The 20,059-nt window shown below is 50.4% G+C and overlaps 1 protein-coding gene across 1 annotated transcript in view; it reads left to right on the top strand.

Moving 5' to 3' along the window:
- Window positions 1–20,059, top strand: part of Col26a1 (collagen type XXVI alpha 1 chain) — a 103,825-nt gene that overhangs the window by 20,072 nt on the left and 63,694 nt on the right. Inside the window, exons 2-3 of the mRNA XM_059249788.1 lie at window positions 1,885–2,007; window positions 15,069–15,166. Coding sequence (XP_059105771.1) covers window positions 1,885–2,007; window positions 15,069–15,166 — 221 coding nt within the window. The remainder of the gene's footprint in view (window positions 1–1,884; window positions 2,008–15,068; window positions 15,167–20,059) is intronic.

Genomic DNA, 20,059 nt, shown 5'->3' with positions numbered 1-20,059 from the left:
GGTCTAGAATCACCACGGAAACAAAACTCTGGACAGGTCTATGAGGGAGTTTCTAGTCGGGGTTCCTTCAGGTGAGAATGTGGACAGGACCTTGAGCTGGTCCCACTGTCTTCACAGTCAGGAAGCAGCTTGCTTTCTCGGTCCCTAACCCCGGAGCCCTGGATGGTGCTGCCCATATTCCGAGTGGCCCTTCCCACCTCAGCGCTCTGAGAAGGCCTCACAGACACTTCCAGGGGTGTGTCTCCTAGGGGACTCTAAAGATGATCCACCACAGGCCAGAGACACAGTTCAGTGTTAACTGGGAGTTCATCTGGGCTACTGCACACGCCTTTCATTTCAGCACCTAGGGAGCTAGTGACAGTGGATCTCTGTGAGTTCGAGGCCAGCCTGGTCTACATAGCAAGTTCCAGGCCAGCTAGGGCTACACAGTGAGACTGTGTCTTGGGGATGGGAGTGGGAAGAAACTAAGGATGTGAAGAAAAGAGAATGAAAGAGCATAAGGTAGAAAAGACCAGTGATTAGATATTGATTTACTTACCAATTCACTTACAGCTCCAAACATGGCTTCCCTTGCTACCTTGGAACAGAATGACCCGGAGAATTAGCTGAAGCAATGGGTCGTTGCCCTCCACAACCTGCTGACTGCCACATAGGCGTCTGTAAAATCTTACTCTCCTGCCCCTCCTGTGGTTTTAGAGTATAATACAGGATACAAACTGGGCTAGGGATCGAAGCCTTTCAAGAGCTGTCTTGGCTTCGGTCCACGGGTGTTGGGGACCCCAGAAGCCTCACAGCTGGCCGGGAGATGGAGAATAAAACTAGGAGTCAGTACCATCTTTTTAGGCACTGGGTCAAAAACGCCAAGAGTCTGACCCCCAGTTATATTGTTACCCATTTCAACATAGTATCACAACAAAGTTGTAGGTGCAGCTGCCTAGAAACTCTGCAGCAAAGTAGCAAAGCACTGTGACCTTTGCAATAAGGATGAGTTCTATTGGCTGATGCATGAGCTCAGGTATAGGGCCCAGGGAGGAAGGATTTCTATTAAGTTTAAGGATGGATGATATTGGTGGAGGATGCAAAGTGCATGGACCACTTTCATAAGGATGGTTTCTACTCACTGAGAGAGGAAGCTCAGGATTAGAGCGTAAACAATGCTCAGGATCTGGGGGCAGGGTGTGGATTCAAGTGGAGGCTAGCTCCTAACAGAATAGCAAAGGATCACCAGGTTGTTAGGCCACGTTCCACTCCAGCATTCCAGGTGACCAGGCATCATTCATTTTTTTTTTATAAAGACAATAGGCCCACGTGATTGACAGCCCTGGTTTCTCCAATGCTTACTCTAAGCTTCCTACACCCCCGTGACATCTCCTCTCTTCCATTCTCATTGGCATTGGAGTGCCTTTTCCTAGAAGGAGTCCCAAAGCAGACAGATCTTGTCCAGTCCTGATGATGATGGTTAATAATGTCAAGTTGGCAGAATCCAGAATCACTCAGGAGCCATACCTCTGAGTATGTTTCTAGACTGGGTTAATTGAAATGGGAAGACCCACTCCAAACGGGCAGCACCATTCCCTAGGCTGGGGTCCTGGGCTGAATAAAAAGAAGAGTGGGAGCTGAGCACCAGCATCCCTCTTTCTCTGCTTCCTGACTGTGGTTGCCAGGTGACCAGCCGCCTCACATTCTTGTTGCCATGCTTTACTGGCCATGACGGATGGACTGCACCCTCGGACTCTGAGCTCAAATCAACCCTTCATGCCTTAAGCTGCTTTTGTTGGGTATTTCATTTTCACAGTTCGCCTTTCCCCACAGCACGATCTCCTAAACTGCTGCTGGGCCTTCTGGGAATGGCCAAGGCTAATGTGACTGTTGCTGTCCCCGCAGGCACTGGTGCCATCACACGGTGACAAGGACAGTCTCCTGCCAGGTGCAGAACGGCTCCGAGACGGTGGTCCAGCGAGTCTACCAGAGCTGCCGGTGGCCTGGGCCCTGTGCCAACCTCGTGAGGTAAAGGCACCCAGGGTGCCCTGCTCTGCCTTGCCTTTCTGTTCCCTTGCATGGTATGACCCAAGTACAGTTCTGGGGTTGGCTGGCTTGACGCTTGCAGAGCGCAGATTCTGTGTACAGGGAGTGAGGTGCACATGCCGCCGTGAGAGGGACATGCTCCTACCTGACACAATGTCATCGTCCAGGATTACTGCAGGTGCTTGGGGGGAGGGGTCAGAGGAGACGGTGAGGGGTGGTGCTAACGAAGAAAGTAAATAAACTAAATTGGGGAGCTCAGAAATCCAGCTTTTAGAGCTGCCCCTTCGCAGCGCTGATACAACACCGCTCCTGAGGTTTCCACAGCCGGTTCTCTCACAGCCACACCCTCCCACAACCACACCCTCTCACAGCCACGCCCACCACAGCCACACCCTCCCATGACCACACCCTCTCACAGCCACGCCCACCATAGCCACACCCTCCCACAGCCACGCCCACAACAGCCACACCCTCCCAGGCCACACCCTCCCATAGCCACGCCCACCACAGCCACACCCTCCACCAACCACACCTTCTCATAGCCACGCCCATCATAGCCACACCCTCCACCAACCACACCTTCTCATAGCCACGCCCATCATAGCCACGCCCTCCAACGACCACACCCTCTCACAGCCACACCCACCATAGCCACGCCCTCCCACGACCACACCCTCTCACAGCCACACCCACCATAGCCACACCCTCCCAGACCACACCCTCCCACAGCCACACCCTCTCATAGCCACGCCCATCATAGCCACACCCTCCCACGACTACACCCTCTCATAGCCACGCCCCACCAAGCCACACCCTCCCACGACTACACCCTCTCATAGCCACGCCCCACCAAGCCACACCCTCTCACAGCCACGCCCCACCACAGCCACACCCTCCAACAACCACACCCTCTCATAACCACGCCCCACCATAGCCACGCCCCACCAAGCCACACCCTCCAGCAACCACACCCCTTAAAGGCCACACCCACGCTAGGCCCCTCCCCCTCAAGTACACCACTCCCAGCCATCCTCCTGTTTCTCTCACAGCTCCACCTCTCACAACCCAGCCTCCTTAGAGATTTCCCTTGATGTCTCATTGGCTAGGACTCCTTCTGCAAGCCTCAGTTTCCCCACTTTAAAACGGAGGGAACAGAATCCATCCACAATTCGGCCTCAAGATGTCGCTGGAGGAGGAGATGAGGTTCCATGATGGGAGTCCCACAGGAACCTGACTTCTAATCAACTCTGAGGCGGAGGCTTTTGATGTGTGGCGAAGGGCTTAGAAGCCAACTCCAGGCGCTCAGCCCCAGGCAGCTCCTGGTGCGGTTCAGGCTTGGGCATGCTGTGTGCCTGCATTCCTCATTCTGAGGTTAGGGAAGCAAATGCTAGCAGGACCCCCACCCCACCCCGCGCTGACTCCGGCCTATTCTTTCACTTAGAACCCCCGTTGCTCAGCGTGTCTGGCCACGCTTCAACCGCAGCATTTACATAGCAGCGTTCAGGTTTCTGTATTTCTTGTCTGTTTCTTCTCCCCGTTTTTCTGAAGCTGTGTGGGGCCCAGTTTTGGTCCTCCCTATCCTTTGAAGCATTCCTGGATGCCTTGATTTGTGTTGGCATAGAACCGTGGCAGGGAAAACGGGATACACACAGAATGCACTTCACTAAGCTTGAGATCAGTTGCAAACTGCTTGTCTTGGTGTCTGTCTGCTTTTTCCATGGTAGTAACATGGCTTTACTCGCTGGAGTCTGGGTCGGCCCTAGACAGTAAAGGGCTGTGGATGTGGCTTAGTAGGGAGCGCATTCATGTAGCTAGAGTTTTCCTGCCTGGCCCACAGTCAGGACAAACTCTCTCTCACCTTCCAGTCCCACAGCCTCTCAAACCCGACCAAGTAAACACAGAGACTTATATTGGTTACAAACTGTATAGCCATGGCAGGCTTCTTGCTAACTGTTCTTACAGCTTAAATTAATCCATTTCCATTAATCTATACCTTGCCACATGGCTCGTGGCTTACCGGCATCTTCACATGCTGTTTGTCATCGTGGCAGCTGGCAGTGTCTCTCTGACTCAGCCTTCCACTTCCCAGCTTTATTCTCCTCCTTGTCCCGCCTACACTTCCTGCCTAGCCAATGGCCAATCAGTGTTTTATTTATTGACTAATCAGCAACACATTTGCCATACAGAACATCCTACAGCACATTCACCTAGCATAGATAAAGGCCTGGCTTCCAAAACCCAGCACCGCATAAAGTAGGCATGGTGGAGCACGCTTATAATCCCAGTATTCAGAAGTGGAAGCAGGAGGATCAGAAGTTCAAGGTTATCCTCCACTACCATAGCAAGACCAGCCTTGGCTACATGATACCCTGTCTCAAAAAGAAAAGAAAAAGAAAAAGGAGAGGGAGGGGAGAGAGAGAGAGAGAGAGAGAGAGAGAGAGAGAGAGAGAGAGAGAGAGATTGATTCAAGGAAGATTGTTTGGGTGCCTATAATTCCAGCATTCAAGAGGCCAAGGCAGGGAGACTGAACTTCAGGCCAACCTGGGCTACATCAATGCTATGAAACAATCCTTGTACACTGTAAATATGTATTGCTCTCATTGCTAATAAAAAGCTGATTGGCCAATAGCTGGGCAGGAAGAGATTGGACGAGGTAGCCTGACACAGAGAGAATGCTGGGAGGAAGGGTAGAGAGAGGAGTCACCAGACAGAGTAAGCAAGACATGCCAGAGAGGTAAATGCCATGAGCCTTGGGGCAGCACATAGATGAATAGAAATGGATTAATTTAAGTTGTAAGAGCTAGTTAGTAATAAGCTTGAGCTATTGGCTGAGCATTTATAATTAATATTAAGACTGAGTATTTATTCAAGAGTGGCTGCCAGCACAGGAAAATTCCACCTACAAATGGCGCCCAATGTGGGGCTCAAACCCACAACCCTGAGATTAAGAGTCTCATGGTCTACTCAAGATAATTAATCTGGGCTCGGGAAATGGCTCCGTTGGTAAAGTGCTTGCTGTACAAAAAAGAGACCTGAGTTCCATCCCCAGGACCCGTGTAAAAAAGCTGGGCACAGTGGCACATGCTTGTAACCCCACCACTGGGGAGGCAGAGGAAGGTGGCTCCCTGGTGCTCTCTGGCCATCCAGAGGGACAATACCAGAGGATATAGCACTGTGAGTTACTGGGGACAGCGGTAAGTACATTTCTGGGGACGTAGTAGGTATGAAGATGGCACTGAGCTGGGAGAAACTTGAGATTTTGAGATTTTGCTGTGAACAGAGCAAGAGTTGGACCTGATGGAGGGATGTGGTTTAGTCGGTAAAGTACTTGCCTCCTAAGCTTAAGGACCCCAGTTCAAGCCCCAGAACCTAGGCTAAAAACAGGGTGTGGTGGTGTCCACTTTCACCCCAGCTTGGGGAAGGGGCAGACAGGTGGATCCCGGAGGCTCACTGGCCAGCTCACCTATAGCCAGCCTGGCTGAAATGGCAAGCCCCAGGCCAGTGGAAAACCCTGTCTCCAAAACAAAACCAAGGTGGATGGTTGACCTCTGGCTTCCACATGTGGACATGCATGTGATACCTGCACACAGAGAGAAAGAGAGAGAGAGAGAGAGAGAGAGAGAGAGAGAGAGAGAGAGAGAGAGAGGAATCAATAAAATTCAGTAAACATTTAAAACAAGGAGCTGAGTACCAGCCTTCATTCATCACATCTTCCCAACTGTGGACGCCATGTGTCCAGCCGCCGTTCTCTCCCGACGGGCTGTACCCTTGAACTGTGAGTCCAGATCAATCCTTCCTCCTCCATGGGTCAGGTGTTTTGCCACAGCACTAACAAAGGACCTGGAGACGGGAAGGACCATCTGGGCTTCCTTGCTCAGTGCCTCCGTTTCCCAGTTGGGGCATGGAGACGACCCCTAATCTCTTCTTGCTCTCTGCAGTGGAGAATAGGCTTGGTTTGTGTCTGTTCCTTGCAGTGAGTGTCAGATAGTGTGGATGCCACCCTTGGGTGCCAGCCACCGCCAGTCCCTCGGTCAGACATTGGCAGTGGTGAGCTGCTTTCAGAAGGTCCGCCAGACTTGGAGGAAGGAGTCCCCTGGGGCTGAGGGGTGGGTTACTTCTCTCCACCAGGCCTCCTCTGCCCTTGGCGGACTCCGTAGCCCCTCTGAGGTCTTTGATGGCATTCCAGCCAACCTTTTCCAGATGTGCAGAGCGGAGGGCTTTGTAGGAACTCTCCAGGGCATCATCAGCTCCTCGTTCCTCCTCTGCCAGACGATCCCCTGCTGGCTGCCCCCCTGCTCTGGTGGGGTTGCCTGCTGCTCAGGGGGCAGACTCCTGCCAGGCTAAATGGAGTTCTGATTTAAATACTTTAAGATGTGGTCTTTCCTTCCTGCCCCTCCCCTTCTCCCCTCCCATTCTTCCTCCTCTCTCTTGTCCCCCTCCTCCTCCTCCTCCTCTTCCTCTTCCTCACCCTGACTGTGGAGTGGAAGCTTAGAGGTCCCCCCCCCCCCCCCCGTGTCTGGGTGATGCCTCCCACCTCTGTGGACCTGAGCTACAAGGAAGAGGCTGTCTGCTAGGTCTGCTGTATTTTCCCTGTTTTTTCTTAGAGTGTGTGTGTGTGTGTGTGCACATGCGTGCATGTGTGCACATGCAAAAATATGTGTGCAGGTGCACAGGTCTATCTCAGGTGGCATTAGAATCTCCACCTTGTTTTTTGAGACATGATCTCTCATGAAAGCCTGGAATTTACCAATTTGGCTAGGCTCTCTGGCTAGCAAGCCCCAGAGATCCACCTGTCTCCACCCTGACACTTAAATATTATTATTACGGTTGTTGTCACAGTTGGTGTGTGTGTGTGTGTGTGTGTGTGTGTGTGTGTGTGTGTGTGTGACATGACACACATGTGGAGGTCAGAGAATTATTTCCAGGAGTTGGGTCTTTCTGTCAGGCAGGTCCCGGGGATTGAACTCAGGTTGTCAAGCTTGGCAGCAGGTGCCTTTACGGGCTGAGTTATCTCGCCAGCCCTTCTAATCTCTTTAAATGCAACCTGCTTTGGGGCACACATTGGGCACATCTGCAGCCTTCCAGGACAGTCACTGCATAGCTGTGGGCCTGTAACAAGACCCCCTCAGAGTTCCCTTCATGCCACATTCTTGTGATTTTGACCATTTCTTTGAAGGACCTGTACCTCCTTGAAGGGCATGTTGGTATCTTAGTTAGAGTTTCCGTTGCTGTGAGAATATACCACAACAAAAGTCAACTTGGGGAAGAAAGGGCTTATTTCATCACACCACCTGCAGTGCATCATCTACATAAGTCAAGGCAGGAACTCAGGGCAGGAACCTGGAGGCAGGAACTGATGTGAAGGCCGTGGTGGAGTGATGTTTCTTGGCTGGCTCACCATGGGCTTGCTCAGCCTGCTGTCTTACAGCACCCAGTACCACCAGCCCAGAGTTGGCACCACCCACAGCAAGCTTGGACCTCCTACACCAATCAATCATCAATCAAGAAGATGAACCATGGGCTTACTTAAAGGCTAATCCAGTGGGGGCATTTTCTCAACGGAGGTCCCTTCTTCCAAAGTGACTCTAGCCTGTGTCAAGTTGACATAGAACTCCACAGTACAATTAGTTACTTTCTTCGTCGCCATGACAAAATATCCCACAAAAGCAGCTTGAGGAAGTTTGATTTTTGACTCATAGTCAGAGGGTACCATCCATCTTGGAGGGGAAGGCATGGCGGCAGGAGCATGAGGCGGCTGGTCACATGACATCCGCAGTCAGGAAGCAGAGAGGGACAGATGCTGGTGCTCAGCTCATTTTCTCCTTTTTATTCCATCCAGGACCCCAGCCTGAGCCAAGGGGATGGTGCCGCCCACATTCAGGGTGGGTCTTTCCACCTCCATTGAGCTAATTTAGAAACTCTATGATGGACGTGCCCAGAAGTTTGTCCCCATGGTGACTCCAGACTCTGTAAGCTGATGATCAATAGTTAGTAACTACCGCAGAGGGTCTCTGCAGGGTTGGGGGCTGCTGCAGAAGACCAGGCCTCTCTGACTGCTCAGGGTCCAGGTCCAGTGTGGAGATGAGAGGAGAATGGGAAGTGTCCTCTCCTCTCGCTTCCTTCCTCATCCCCTTGAGACGGGTTCTCTGACTGACCCTGTGCTAGGCCAGCAGCCATCAGGCCCCAGCAATTCCCCTGTCTCGACTTGTCACAGCTCTGAGGTTATAAGTACATGTAGGCAGGCCCAGGCTTTATACTTGGCTATTTAGGATTTAAACTCAGGTCCTCAGGCCTGCAGAGGAAGCACTCTTGTGGAGCCACCTCCCAAGACTCCAGCAAAAATACGTTGCTCAGCAGGCATGAGGAGCACACTGGCTGGTCCCACTGGGGGCTTGAGTCTTCTGTTGTTGTTTTGTTTTTCGAGACAGGGTTTCTCTGTGTAGTTTTGGTGCCTGTCGTGGATCTCACTCTGTAGACCAGGCTGCCCTCGAACTCACGGAGTGGTGAGATTAAAGGCGTACACCACCACCGCCGTGCGCTGCGTCTTTCAAACCTGTGCTACTTTGAGTCTGACCTGATTCTCCTCTGTGTGTTACTTTTCTTCTCCGTAAAGTCAGGCCATCTGCCCCTGCTGGGCCCCTGCTTCTCAGCAGCCTCTGACCCCCTTCCTTGCCTCTCCTCCCTTCCCATCTGGCCTCAGTTGGAGGTCTCTCTGGAAAGCACGTGGTGAGGTGAGTTCTCTCACAGGGAGAGGTACGCGCCCCCAAGCTTAAGGACCTGAGTTTGCTCTCTGATCATGGTGGAAGGAGAGAACTGACTCCACAAGTTGTTCTGTGACACACACACACACACACACACACACTGTGGTATGCACACACATACACACACTGTGGTATGCACACACATACACACACACACTGTGGTATGCACACATGTATACATACACTGTGGTATGCACACACATATACACACACTGAGATATGCACACATGTATACATACACTGTGGTATGCACACACATACACACACACACTGAGGTATGCACACATGTATACATACACTGTGGTATGCACACACATACACACACACTGAGGTATGCACACATGTATACACACACTGTGGTATGTACACACATATACACACACACTATGGAATGCACACACACACACATATACATACTGTGGTATACACACACACACTGTGGTATGCACATATGTATATACACACACTGTGGTATGCACACACATATACATACTGTCTGTGGTATACACACATACACACACACTGTGGTATGCACATATGTATATACACACACTGTGGCATGGACACACATACACACACTGTGGCATGCACACACATACACACACTGTGGCATGCACACACATATACACACTGTGGTACGCACACACATAGACACACACTGTGGTATGCACACACATATACACACACACTGTGGTATGCACACACATGTACACACACACTGTGGTATGCACACACATACACACACTGTGGTATGCACACACATACACACACACACACAAACAAAACTGGAGAAAGTCAGCATTTTGTTCATCATACCCATCTGCTGGTGGCTTCTCACTCTTCTGTGCCTGCCCTGTATATTATTTTTTGTTTTTTGGCCAGTGTGTTGGATGGTTTTATGTCAATTTGACACAAGCTAAAGTCATCTAAGAGGAGGGAGCCTAAATTAAGAAAATGCCTCCATAAGATAGGGCTGTTGGCAAACCTGTGGGGCATTTTCTTAATTAGTGATTGATGGGGAAGGCCCAGCCCATTGGGGGTGGGGCCATTCCTAGGCTGGTAGTCCCGGGTTCTGTAAGAAAGCAGGTTGAGCTGGGCAGTGGTGGCACACGCCTTTAATCCCAGCACTCATGAGGCAGAGGCAGGTGGATTTCTATGAGTTTGAGGCCAGCCTGGTCTACAGAGTGAGTTCTAGGACAACAAGGCTACACACAAAAAAAATCTGTCGCCGGGCGGTGGTGGCGCACGCCTTTAATCCCAGCACTCGGGAGGCAGAGCCAGGTGGATCTCTGTGAGTTCGAGGCCAGCCTGGGCTACCAAGTGAGTTCCAGGAAAGGCGCAAAGCTACACAGAGAAACCCTGTCTCAAAAAACCAAAAAAAAAAAAAAAAAAAAAAATCTGTCTCACACACACACACACACACACACACAAAAAAAAAAAAAAAAAAAAAAGGAAGAAAGAAAAGAAAAGCAAGCAGGTTGAGAAAACCAGGAAGCAAGTCAGTAAGCAGCTCCCCTCCATGACCTCTGCATCAGCTCCTGCCTCCAGGTTCCTGCCCTGCATGAGTTCCTGTCCTGACTTCCCTTAGTGATGCACTGTGATGTGGAAGTGTAATCCAAATAAACCATTCCTCCCCACCTTGCTTTAGGTCATGGTGTTTCATCACAGCAAGAGTAACCCTAACCAGGACAGCCAGAGTCTTACTATGCAGCCCTGGTTGACCTATAACTTGCTATGTAGACCAGACTGGCCTTGAACTCACAGAGATCTACTTGCTTCTGCCTCCTGAGTGCTGGGGTCAAAGGTGGACACGACCAATGTGCCATCACGTTCCCATCGCCTGCACAAAGCAGGCTGTTGGCAATGGTTTGCTGAGAGAGCAAGAGTGACTTCTCACCAAGCTCTCTCACAAGATGAGAAGAGGGGAAGAGGAGGGAGCTTGTCACTCTGCCCCGGGGACAGAGGTGCTTCGTAGAGGGGACACTGGAGTTTCACTGTGAAGGCAGATAGGGAAGGGAACCTTCGTGGGCAAGACCAGGGGCAGGAGGTTTGACACAGGAGGGTGAAGCACCCTCAGGTTCCGTCTTACGTAGGCAGGTGGCTCACAACATCACTAAGCCTTCTGGGTATCCATCCAGGAGACAAAGTTGTCCATCAAACGGAGCTTTGGTCGGCCAGGCTGGTGAAACAGCGCCACCCACTGGTGGAGCCTGTGCCTGTCCCTGCAGTCCGCTAGGAGCTTTACAGAGTTCTGGAAGTCTGAGTGCCACCAGCCCGCAGCAGCGTGGCACTCAGCGTGGCCCGGAGACTAGGAACCAGTGGGGAGCTGTGTCGCAGGGACAAGCTCTCCCCCTGCAGTCCAGGGCCCTGAAAGCAGAAGCCTAGGGCAGCTTCTGGAAGGAAAAGTGTTCCCTGGCACAGGATAGCCTGAATAGGATAACTGGCTCCTGGAACGATTTCTCCGGCTCAGTTCACCGTGCCACGGACTGGTAGCATGGCTGCTGTGAACGTTTCTTAACATCTTCCGGCCTCGGTTTCCACATGTGCAAGCTTGGAACCAGAATGGTCTCTACCTCTTGCCTTGTTCGGCAGGAGTGTATATAAGCCGCCTGCCACAGTATTCCCCTGGCTGTTATTGAATCTCAATTTACTGTATTAGGGCCAGTGATATGGCTCAGCGGGTAAAGGTGCTTGCTGCCAAGCCTAAGGACCCGAGTTTGATTCTCGGCACCCACAGAGTGGAAGGAGAAAGCCAGCCCTTGAAAGTTGTCCTGTGATCACTCCGTGTGTGCTGTGGCATGTGCACAGCCCACTCCGCACAATAATAATAATAAAGTATTTTTTAAATGTTCTGTATCGTGATAATAATTATTTTTGTGTGCATATGCGAATGCACTTGGATGTTGTTCACTTTAAAAAACAGTTAAAGATTTTAAAAATTGTTTTTAATGAAGTGTATGGTGTGTGTCTGAGTATGGGTATGTGCACGTGAGTGCAGGTGACCGTGGAGGCCAGAGGCGTTGGATCCCCAGAGCCGGAGTTACAGGCAGTTGTGAGCTGCCCAACGTGGGTGCTCAGAATCAAACTTGGGTCTTCTGGAAGGCAGTACATATTTTTAATCATTGAGGCATCTCTCCAGCCCCTCACAACAATTTTAAAAGATTTGTTTTATGTTGTGTGTATGAGTGTTTTGCTTGCATGTGTATGTATGTACCATGTGTGTGCTGCCTCAGAGTTCAGAAGAGGGAGTCTGATCCCCTGGAACTGCAGTTATGGTTGTGAGCTGGGTGCTGGGAACTGAACCTGGGTCCTCTATAAGAGCAACAAGTGCTCTTAACCACTGAGGTATCTCTCCAGCCCTCTGGCTGCCTATTTTGAGACAGGGTCTCTCACTGGCTTGGAACTCACAAGTAGGCTAGACTGGCTGGCCAGTGAACCTCAGGGCTCCTCCTATCTCTGCCTCCCCTATTCAGGGATTACAAATGCATGCCACCACACCTGGCATTTTTACATGAGTACTGGGGGTTTGAACTCAGGTCCTCATGCTTGAACGGTGAGCACATTACCTGCTAAGCCATGTCTCCAGCCCTGTACTAGGATTCTGACCAGCATCATCACTTAAGATATGGGCTGGAGTACCTCTGAGGGGCTCAGAGGCTGGGAGGGGGAGGGCAGCGTGTGACACAGTGTATAGAGGGGGATGTCCCACCCCAAGAAAAGCAGGGGCTTGTAGCAGAACCCTGGAGTGCTTATAAAAAATGGCTTGGAGGGGACGTTCAAGAATTCCCACAAGCAGAGCTCTATTTCTAAAATCCAATTTTAGAAATGGCTGTGATTTGTGTGTTTTCCTGTCAACAGGGTAGCTCCAGATGCTGCTACCAATTAATTCGTCATTTCTCCATTTGCCAACTGAGTCACCCCCGTGGCAGTGGATTTAAATGTTTGTGAAGTCATGTAGTCTTCTATGAAAGAGGGATTGGTGCAGACATGTTTGGGTAGAGAGTTGAAGCCACACACAAGAAGCTGGGCTTGTGATCTTTGACCACACAGGTGTTTCTTTGTTTTTGTGGGTTTTTTTTTTTTGAGGTGGGGGTCCCACTATAAATAGCCTAGGCTGGCCTCAGACGTGAGATCCTCCAGCCTCAGCCTCCCTAGGTGCTGAGATCACAGGTGTGCACCATAACATTGGGCTTGATTTCATTTTTTAACGTTTCTCTGTGTGTGCGTGTTCTCCAGCATGCATGCGTGTGCATGCATGCACACACAGGGCACACATAGCAGCAGAGACTGAGAGTTGGTTCTCTCCTTCCAATATGAGTCTAGGAGATTAAATTCAGGTCATCAGCCTTGGCAGAAAATGCCTATTTACCTATCATACCTTTACACCAGCCCTTCAACCTTACTTTTCAAGACTCAATCTGGAGCTCTACCCAAATGGGTAGACTGGTTTGGCCAGCAAGCCTCAGGAATTCTCCTGCCTCCACCGAGTGCTGGGATCATGAGCACACATCACCACACCTGGCTTTTTTTTTTTTTTCGGTTTTTCGAGACAGGGTTTCTCTGTGTAGCTTTGCGCCTTTCCTGGGACTCACTTGGTAGCCCAGGCTGGCCTCGAACTCACAGAGATCTGCCTGGCTCTGCCTCCCGAGTGCTGGGATTAAAGGCGTGCGCCACCACCACCCGGCCCAAACCTGGCTTTTTAATGCGGGTTCTGCAGATCAAACTTACATCTTTGTGTGTGCAAGGTAAGCACTTTCCTGACCACGCTGTCCCCTCAGCCCTGCTTTTAACCTTCTTGACGAGTCTTGGAGTTTGAGCTGAGGAAGGATTCTACTGTGGCTGCCTGAGTTTTCATTGAAATGCGTTTGCTGAGGGCGGCACCTCCTCCTACCACAGTACAACCCCAATGTTACTTCGGAGTGTAAGACACTTCCCCACAACAGCTGGATGCGTTTGGAGAGCTAGAGAAAGGAAGGGATGAGCGGGTTCCGTGGTACACGCCTGGTGGAGTGTCTTAGTCAGGGTTCTGTTGCTGCGACAAAACACCATGGCCAAAAGGCAAGTTGGGGAGGAAAGGGTTTACCTGGCTTACACTTCCATATCACTGTCCATCATTGGAGGAAGTCAGGACAGGAACTCAAGCAGGACAGGAACCTGGGGGCAGGGGCTGAGGCAGAGGCCATGGAGGGGTGCTGCTTACTGGTTTGCTTCCCATGGCTTTTTCAGCCTGCCTTTTTTTGTTTGTTTGTTTGTTTTGTTTTTTTGTTTTGTTTTTGTTTTTGTTTTTGTTTTTTCGAGACAGGGTTTCTCTGTGTAGCTTTGCGCCTTTTCTGGATCTCGCTCTGTAGACCAGGCTGGCCTCGAACTCACAAAGATCCGCCTGCCTCTGCCTCCCGAGTTCAGCCTGCTTTTTATAGAACCCAGGACCACTAGCCCAGAGATAGCCCCATCCACCATGAGCTGGGCCCTCCCCCATTGATCACTGAATGAGAAAATGTCTTGCAGCTGGATCTCATGGAGTCATTTCCTCAACTGAGGTTCCTTCCTCTGATGACTCTAGCTTGTGTTAAGCTGACACACAGAACCGCCAGTACAGTGAGCAGTCCAGATACTCAGGGGCAGAGGTCAGAAGACTGCATGTTCAAGGCCAGCCTAGGCAATTTAATAAGACCCTGTCTTAAAGAGAGGGCTGAGGGTGTTTGGTGGGAGAATGCCTGCCTAGAATCCCCCAGTGAGGGGCTGGGGTGTGGCTCAGTGGTAGAGCACCTGCCTAGAATCCCCCAGTGAGGGGCTGGGGTGTGGCTCAGTGGTAGAGCACCTGCCTAGAATCCCCCAGTGAGGGGCTGGGGTGTGGCTCAGTGGTAGAGCACCTGCCTAGAATCCCCCAGTGAGGGGCTGGGGTGTGACTCAGTGGTAGAGCACCTGCCTAGAATCCCCCAGTGAGGGGCTGGGGTGTGGCTCAGTGGTAGAGCACCTGCCTAGAATTCCCCAGTGAGATGCTGGGGACAAGTCATATCTCAAGGTGTTAGAGCACCTGCCAACATCCTCTAATGAGGGGGTAGAGAAAGCAGAGTAGTCTGGAAGTCTCTGATCCTTGCCTGGGGTTCTAGGGCTGGCAATTTGTCTAGAACCACAGAGCCAATGAGCACAAAGCTGAGGTGACAGGCCCACTGTCCTGGTGGCTTCCTGAGCTCGAAGTAGGCCCAGTACCTCCAGCAGGCAGTCTGGGGTGGGTGGGCAGGTGTGCATGCCCCACTGACCTCGTCCTTGTGTTAGTTACAGGACTCTCATCAGACCGACCTACCGGGTCTCCTACCGCACCGTGACTGCGCTGGAGTGGAGGTGTTGCCCGGGATTTACTGGGAGCAACTGCGATGAAGGTAAGTATGAGATGGGACCCTCATCATCTGGGCTGTGGGGCTGTGGGTGTTTCTGTCCTCACCCCCAACTGCCTTGGGCCGGCTGGTCCCCTTTCTATGGACTTCGAGAATGCAGGTCTTTATTTTCCTAACAACCCCTGAGCCCAGTGCTCTGGGTGAAGAGGTTCACCATGCTTGTGGGTCCTGACTTGGGTTCCTATTTACCTTGGTTGGATGCGGAATGAGGGGAGCCTCATGAGCGATAGCCCATTTCTTCTCATTCTGGCTCCAACACATTCAGAACTGGGGCAGGTACTACTAGCTATCTGTGGCCAAACAAATACAGATCAAGCTTAAGTGGGGTACAGTCAGGCAGATGCCAGGGTGCCAAGTGGTGCCTGGCTTCCCTCAGTGTCAGAGCAAGGATAGATGGATGGACCAGGCTTAGTCATTCCTTCCCAAAGCCCTGGGACCCTGGCACAGCCTGGCTTTGGTGCCCACGAGTGTAATGACTCTTTCTCTGTACCACCAGCTCCCAAATAATGACACAGAGACTTATTGTTAATTATGAAAGCTCGGCCTTAGCTTAGGCTTGTCCCACTAGCTCTTATAACTAAAATTAACCCATTTATTTTAATCTATGTTCTGCCACGTGACTTGTTACCTCATCTCTCCATACTGCTCATCCTGCTTCTTCTGGCTGACTGGCGACTCCGCCTTCCTCTTCCCAGAGTTCTCTCTCTGCCCCAAAGTCCCTCCTGTACCTCCTGCCTAGCTATTGGTCGTTCAGCTTTTCATTACACCAATCACAGCAACACATTTTTACATAGTGTACAAATATTCCACAACACATGGGGCTAGAAATATATAGATAATATACACAAAAGACTATACATACATATTATCTATAATAAATACTACATATAAATATATATCATATACATGAAAGAATATGTACATACATATGTAGGTACACAAGGCCTTGTGTGTATGTGAAGGTCAGAGGTCGACACTGGAGCCATCTAGCTCATTATTTTGAGACAAGGTTTCTCACTGGGACCTGGAGCTCACTGATTAAGGTATGCTGGTTGGTTGGGCAGTTGAGCCAGAGGAATCCCCCTGTCTCCAGCTCCCCAGTGTGGAGATAACCAGTGCAACCAGCACACCCAGCTTAGTGGCATTCAGGTCAAGGCTTTACTGTGCCCCTCAAATGCATTTTTTGGTAATTTATAATGAGTATATTTGGGCACTGTCCTATTATAAGTCAAAAGGCCCTATTTATGCTCAGTGTTGAGGTGCAGAAACACCTAGAATGATGTCTTTCAAAGCAACCTGGAGTCTCTTTTTGGCAAAAAATCCAAACAAAACCAAGAAGTGATAACAACAACAAAACTCGAGACCCTTTTTGTGCTTATGGACCTTTTTTTGTGCTTATGTGTAGCTAGAGTTTTCCTGCCTGGTCCACAGTCAGGACAAATTTCTATCACCTGCCAGTCCCACAGCCACTCAGACCCGACCAAGTAAACACAGAGACTTATATTGGTTACAAACTGTATGGCCATGGCAGGCTTCTTGCTAACTGTTCTTACAGCTTAAATTAATCCATTTCTATAAATCTATACCTTGCCACGTGGCTCGTGGCTTACCGGCATCTTCACATGCTGTTTGTCATCGTGGAGGCTGGCAGTGTCTCTCTGACTCAGCCTTCCACTTCCCAGCTTTATTCTCCTCCTTGTCCCGCCTACACTTCCTGCCTAGCCAATGGCCAATCAGTGTTTTATTTATTGACTAATCAGCAACACATTTGCCATACAGAACATCCCACAGCACTTATGGACCAATCATTCATGAATGTCAAGAACGTGCCATCCTGTGGGCAGACGGCCTTCTATAATATCATTTTTAGTGGTTATGGGATGTGGGAACACACATCATTTGTAACTAAATTCCTATTATAAGATATATTGTTTCCAGTTTTTGCATAGCATTCCTGTAAACATCTTCTTTCATAAATGAAGTAAATTTCCCATATACTTAAATGCACAAATGTTTATTTAACTATTTGTCACACTCTCTCTCTGTATGTATGTATGCATATGTATGTGGGGTGCATTGCCGTGTGTGAGTGTGGAGGTCTAAAGAGGGCCCTGGGCATCCTCTACCTCTCTCCTCTCTCTCTCTCTCTCTCTCTCTCTCTCTCTCTCTCTCTCTCTCTCTCTCTCTCTCTCTCTCTCTCTTCTGGAGCTGAGGACTGAATCCAGGGCCTTGTGCTTGCTAAGCAAGCGCTCTACCACTGAGCTAAAGGCCCCCCTCCCACTCTCTGCCTGCTCCTTAAAACTTTCCTTTTTTCAGATTTCATTTTATGTGCATGGGTGTTTTGCTTGAATGTATGTCTGTACATCATATGCATACTTGGTGCTGAGAAAAGAGCATCTTCTTCTGGCCTCTGGAACTGGAGGTCTGGACGTTTGTGAGTGGACATGTGGGTGCTAGGAATTGAACTTGGGTCCTCTGCAAGAGCAGTCAGTGCTCTTACCTGCTGAGCCACTTTTCCAGTCCAGCCCTCTCCACCTGCGCTTTTGAGGCAGGGTCTCTCCCTGAATCTGAAGTTCATCTCATGTGTTTTTGGTTTGACCAGCAGCCTACAAGCCCCAGCCATCTTTCCATCTTGCCTCTTTATGTATTTATTTGTTTGCTGGTTTGGGGATCCAAGGAGTTTCATCAAGGTTGCTTACAAGAGCATGGTAGCGGATATTTACAGGAGCATGGACAACTCATCAGACACTGTAGAAAATATATCTCCTTCCCCCAGCAACCATTCACTGCCTATAGGTCTTTAGGGAGGGGTGGAGCCACCTGAGTGCCCCCCCCATGGGGTCTGAGTAGGTCTCTTCAGGCAATCACACCTGACTGCTGCTGAGTCCAAGAGTCCAGATGCCGCGCCACGCCCACAAGACAGCCTTCTGGAACACCCCCACCTCCCTCCAGCTTTTCCTTCCTTTCTGTCTCCTCCTCTGGGGTGTCCCTGAGCCTTGGAGGGGGTGACCTGGTTAATTCTAAATGGAAACAATATTAGCCTCGTTCTGGAGTCCGCCTAGATGCCCACCAGCAGATGAGTGGATGAAGATGTGCATGTATACATAGGGAGTTTTATTGAGCCACAAAGATGAATGAAATAGTGTCATTTTTCAGGAAATAAATGGGAAGGGGGGCAGAACTTCATGTTGAGCAAAACCAGCCAGGCTCTGAGAGACAATTCATGCTTTCTCTCACATCCTCTCAGAATCTAGATGACACGGCATATGTGTGGAAGCCAGAGGTTGATGTTGGGGGTCTTTCCCAAGTTCTCTCCACCTTATTTTCTGAGCCAGGGTCTGTCATTGAACCTGGAGCTCACTGATTCTGTTAGAGTAACTGCCCAGTGAGCCCCAGTGATCCCCATCTCTGCCTCCCCAGCAATCCCCGTCTCGGAGATGGGATTTCAGGCACGTTGCTGTGTACAGGTTTTACATGGATGCTGGAGCTCCAACGTGGGTCCTCAGGCATACACAGCAAGCAGTTTACAGACTGAGCCATACTCCCAGCCCTAGAAGACATTTTTTAAAGGTTCTGACTCATGCTGGACCTGGATGCTGATATCGGCCAAAGCCAAGTACAGGAGGCAGCATTGAACATGAGTATGGCTCCAGTCTTTCTCATCCAGGTCTGATTTAAGAGTGGTTCCATGGGGGCGGGGGGGCAGGAGAGATGACTCAGTGGTTAAGAGGTCCCGAGTTCAATTCCCAGCAACCACATGGTGGCTCACAACCATCCGTAATGAGATCTGGTGCTCTCTTCTGGCCTGCAGACACATGCAGGCAGAACACTGTATACACAATAAATAAATAAATATTAAAAAAATAAAAAAGTGTGGTTCCATAGGGCTGGAGGGATGGCCCCACAGTTAAGGGTGATTGCTGTTCTTGCAGAGGACTGGAGTTAGGTTCTCAGCACCCATATTGGGTGGCTCTCAACTACCTATAACCCCTGCTTCAGGACATCTGATGCCTTCTGGTCTCTTTGAGTACTCACACAACACATGGACACCCCCCCCCACATGCATGTATATGTAAATACATATGTATACACGTCCTACAGACAGGTGTCCTCCAGTTAGTCATGTCCATGTTCCTCACCTTGAATGTGATACAGTTTAGGAAGATCTTTCAGCCAGGTGCTCCATATTGCCCTTGTAGGGATGGGGAAACAAGTCTGAAGCAGAAAGCAAGTCAGCCGAGTCATCAAGCTAATGAGTGTCCAATACAGAGCTGGAACCCAACTTTTTTCTGCTGTCCAGAACTTTGAAGGCCCAAGGAAATCTCACCCGATGTCACTCTAGCCGAAGCCTGGCCGGGTCTGTCCCCAGTCTCCACAGTGACACTGCTCCTAGCCACTCAGAAGCCAGATCGGTCTCATTTAGGGTGCCTGTTGTGGTTGGAATATGAAGCGTCCCCCACGGGCTCACGTGTTTTAACACATGGTCCCCAGCTGGTGGCGCTGTGTTTGAAGATCGTGGGACCTTTAGGAGGTAGAGACGTGATGGAGGAAGTAAGTCACAGGGCTGGGGTCAGGATGGGGTGGGTGGGTGGGGTGGGCTTGGAGGTTTGTTGTGAAATTTTTCTCCCTAATGGGGAGACTAAGCGATGTCTCCCCTCCCCCATAAGGTCCCGACAACAAAGCAAGATTCCATTCCACCAAGGTTCATCCTGGGGAACCAATGAGTGTGTTGGGTTTACTTACAGATCATGGATGAGAGAGAGGTCAGAGGTTAGAGCATGGGTGACCCTAAGTCAACCTCACTGGAAGGTCTGTGCCCAGCATGCATGGTGATTCCCCAGCCTGTATACCCCAGCCCCTTCCCTGAGACCCCCATGG

This window comes from Peromyscus eremicus, chromosome 23, assembly GCF_949786415.1.
Source record: "Peromyscus eremicus chromosome 23, PerEre_H2_v1, whole genome shotgun sequence".
Classification (NCBI taxonomy): Eukaryota; Metazoa; Chordata; class Mammalia; order Rodentia; family Cricetidae; genus Peromyscus; species Peromyscus eremicus.
Note: the sequence above shows the minus strand (reverse complement) of the source record. Positions and strands in the feature narration are given on the sequence as shown.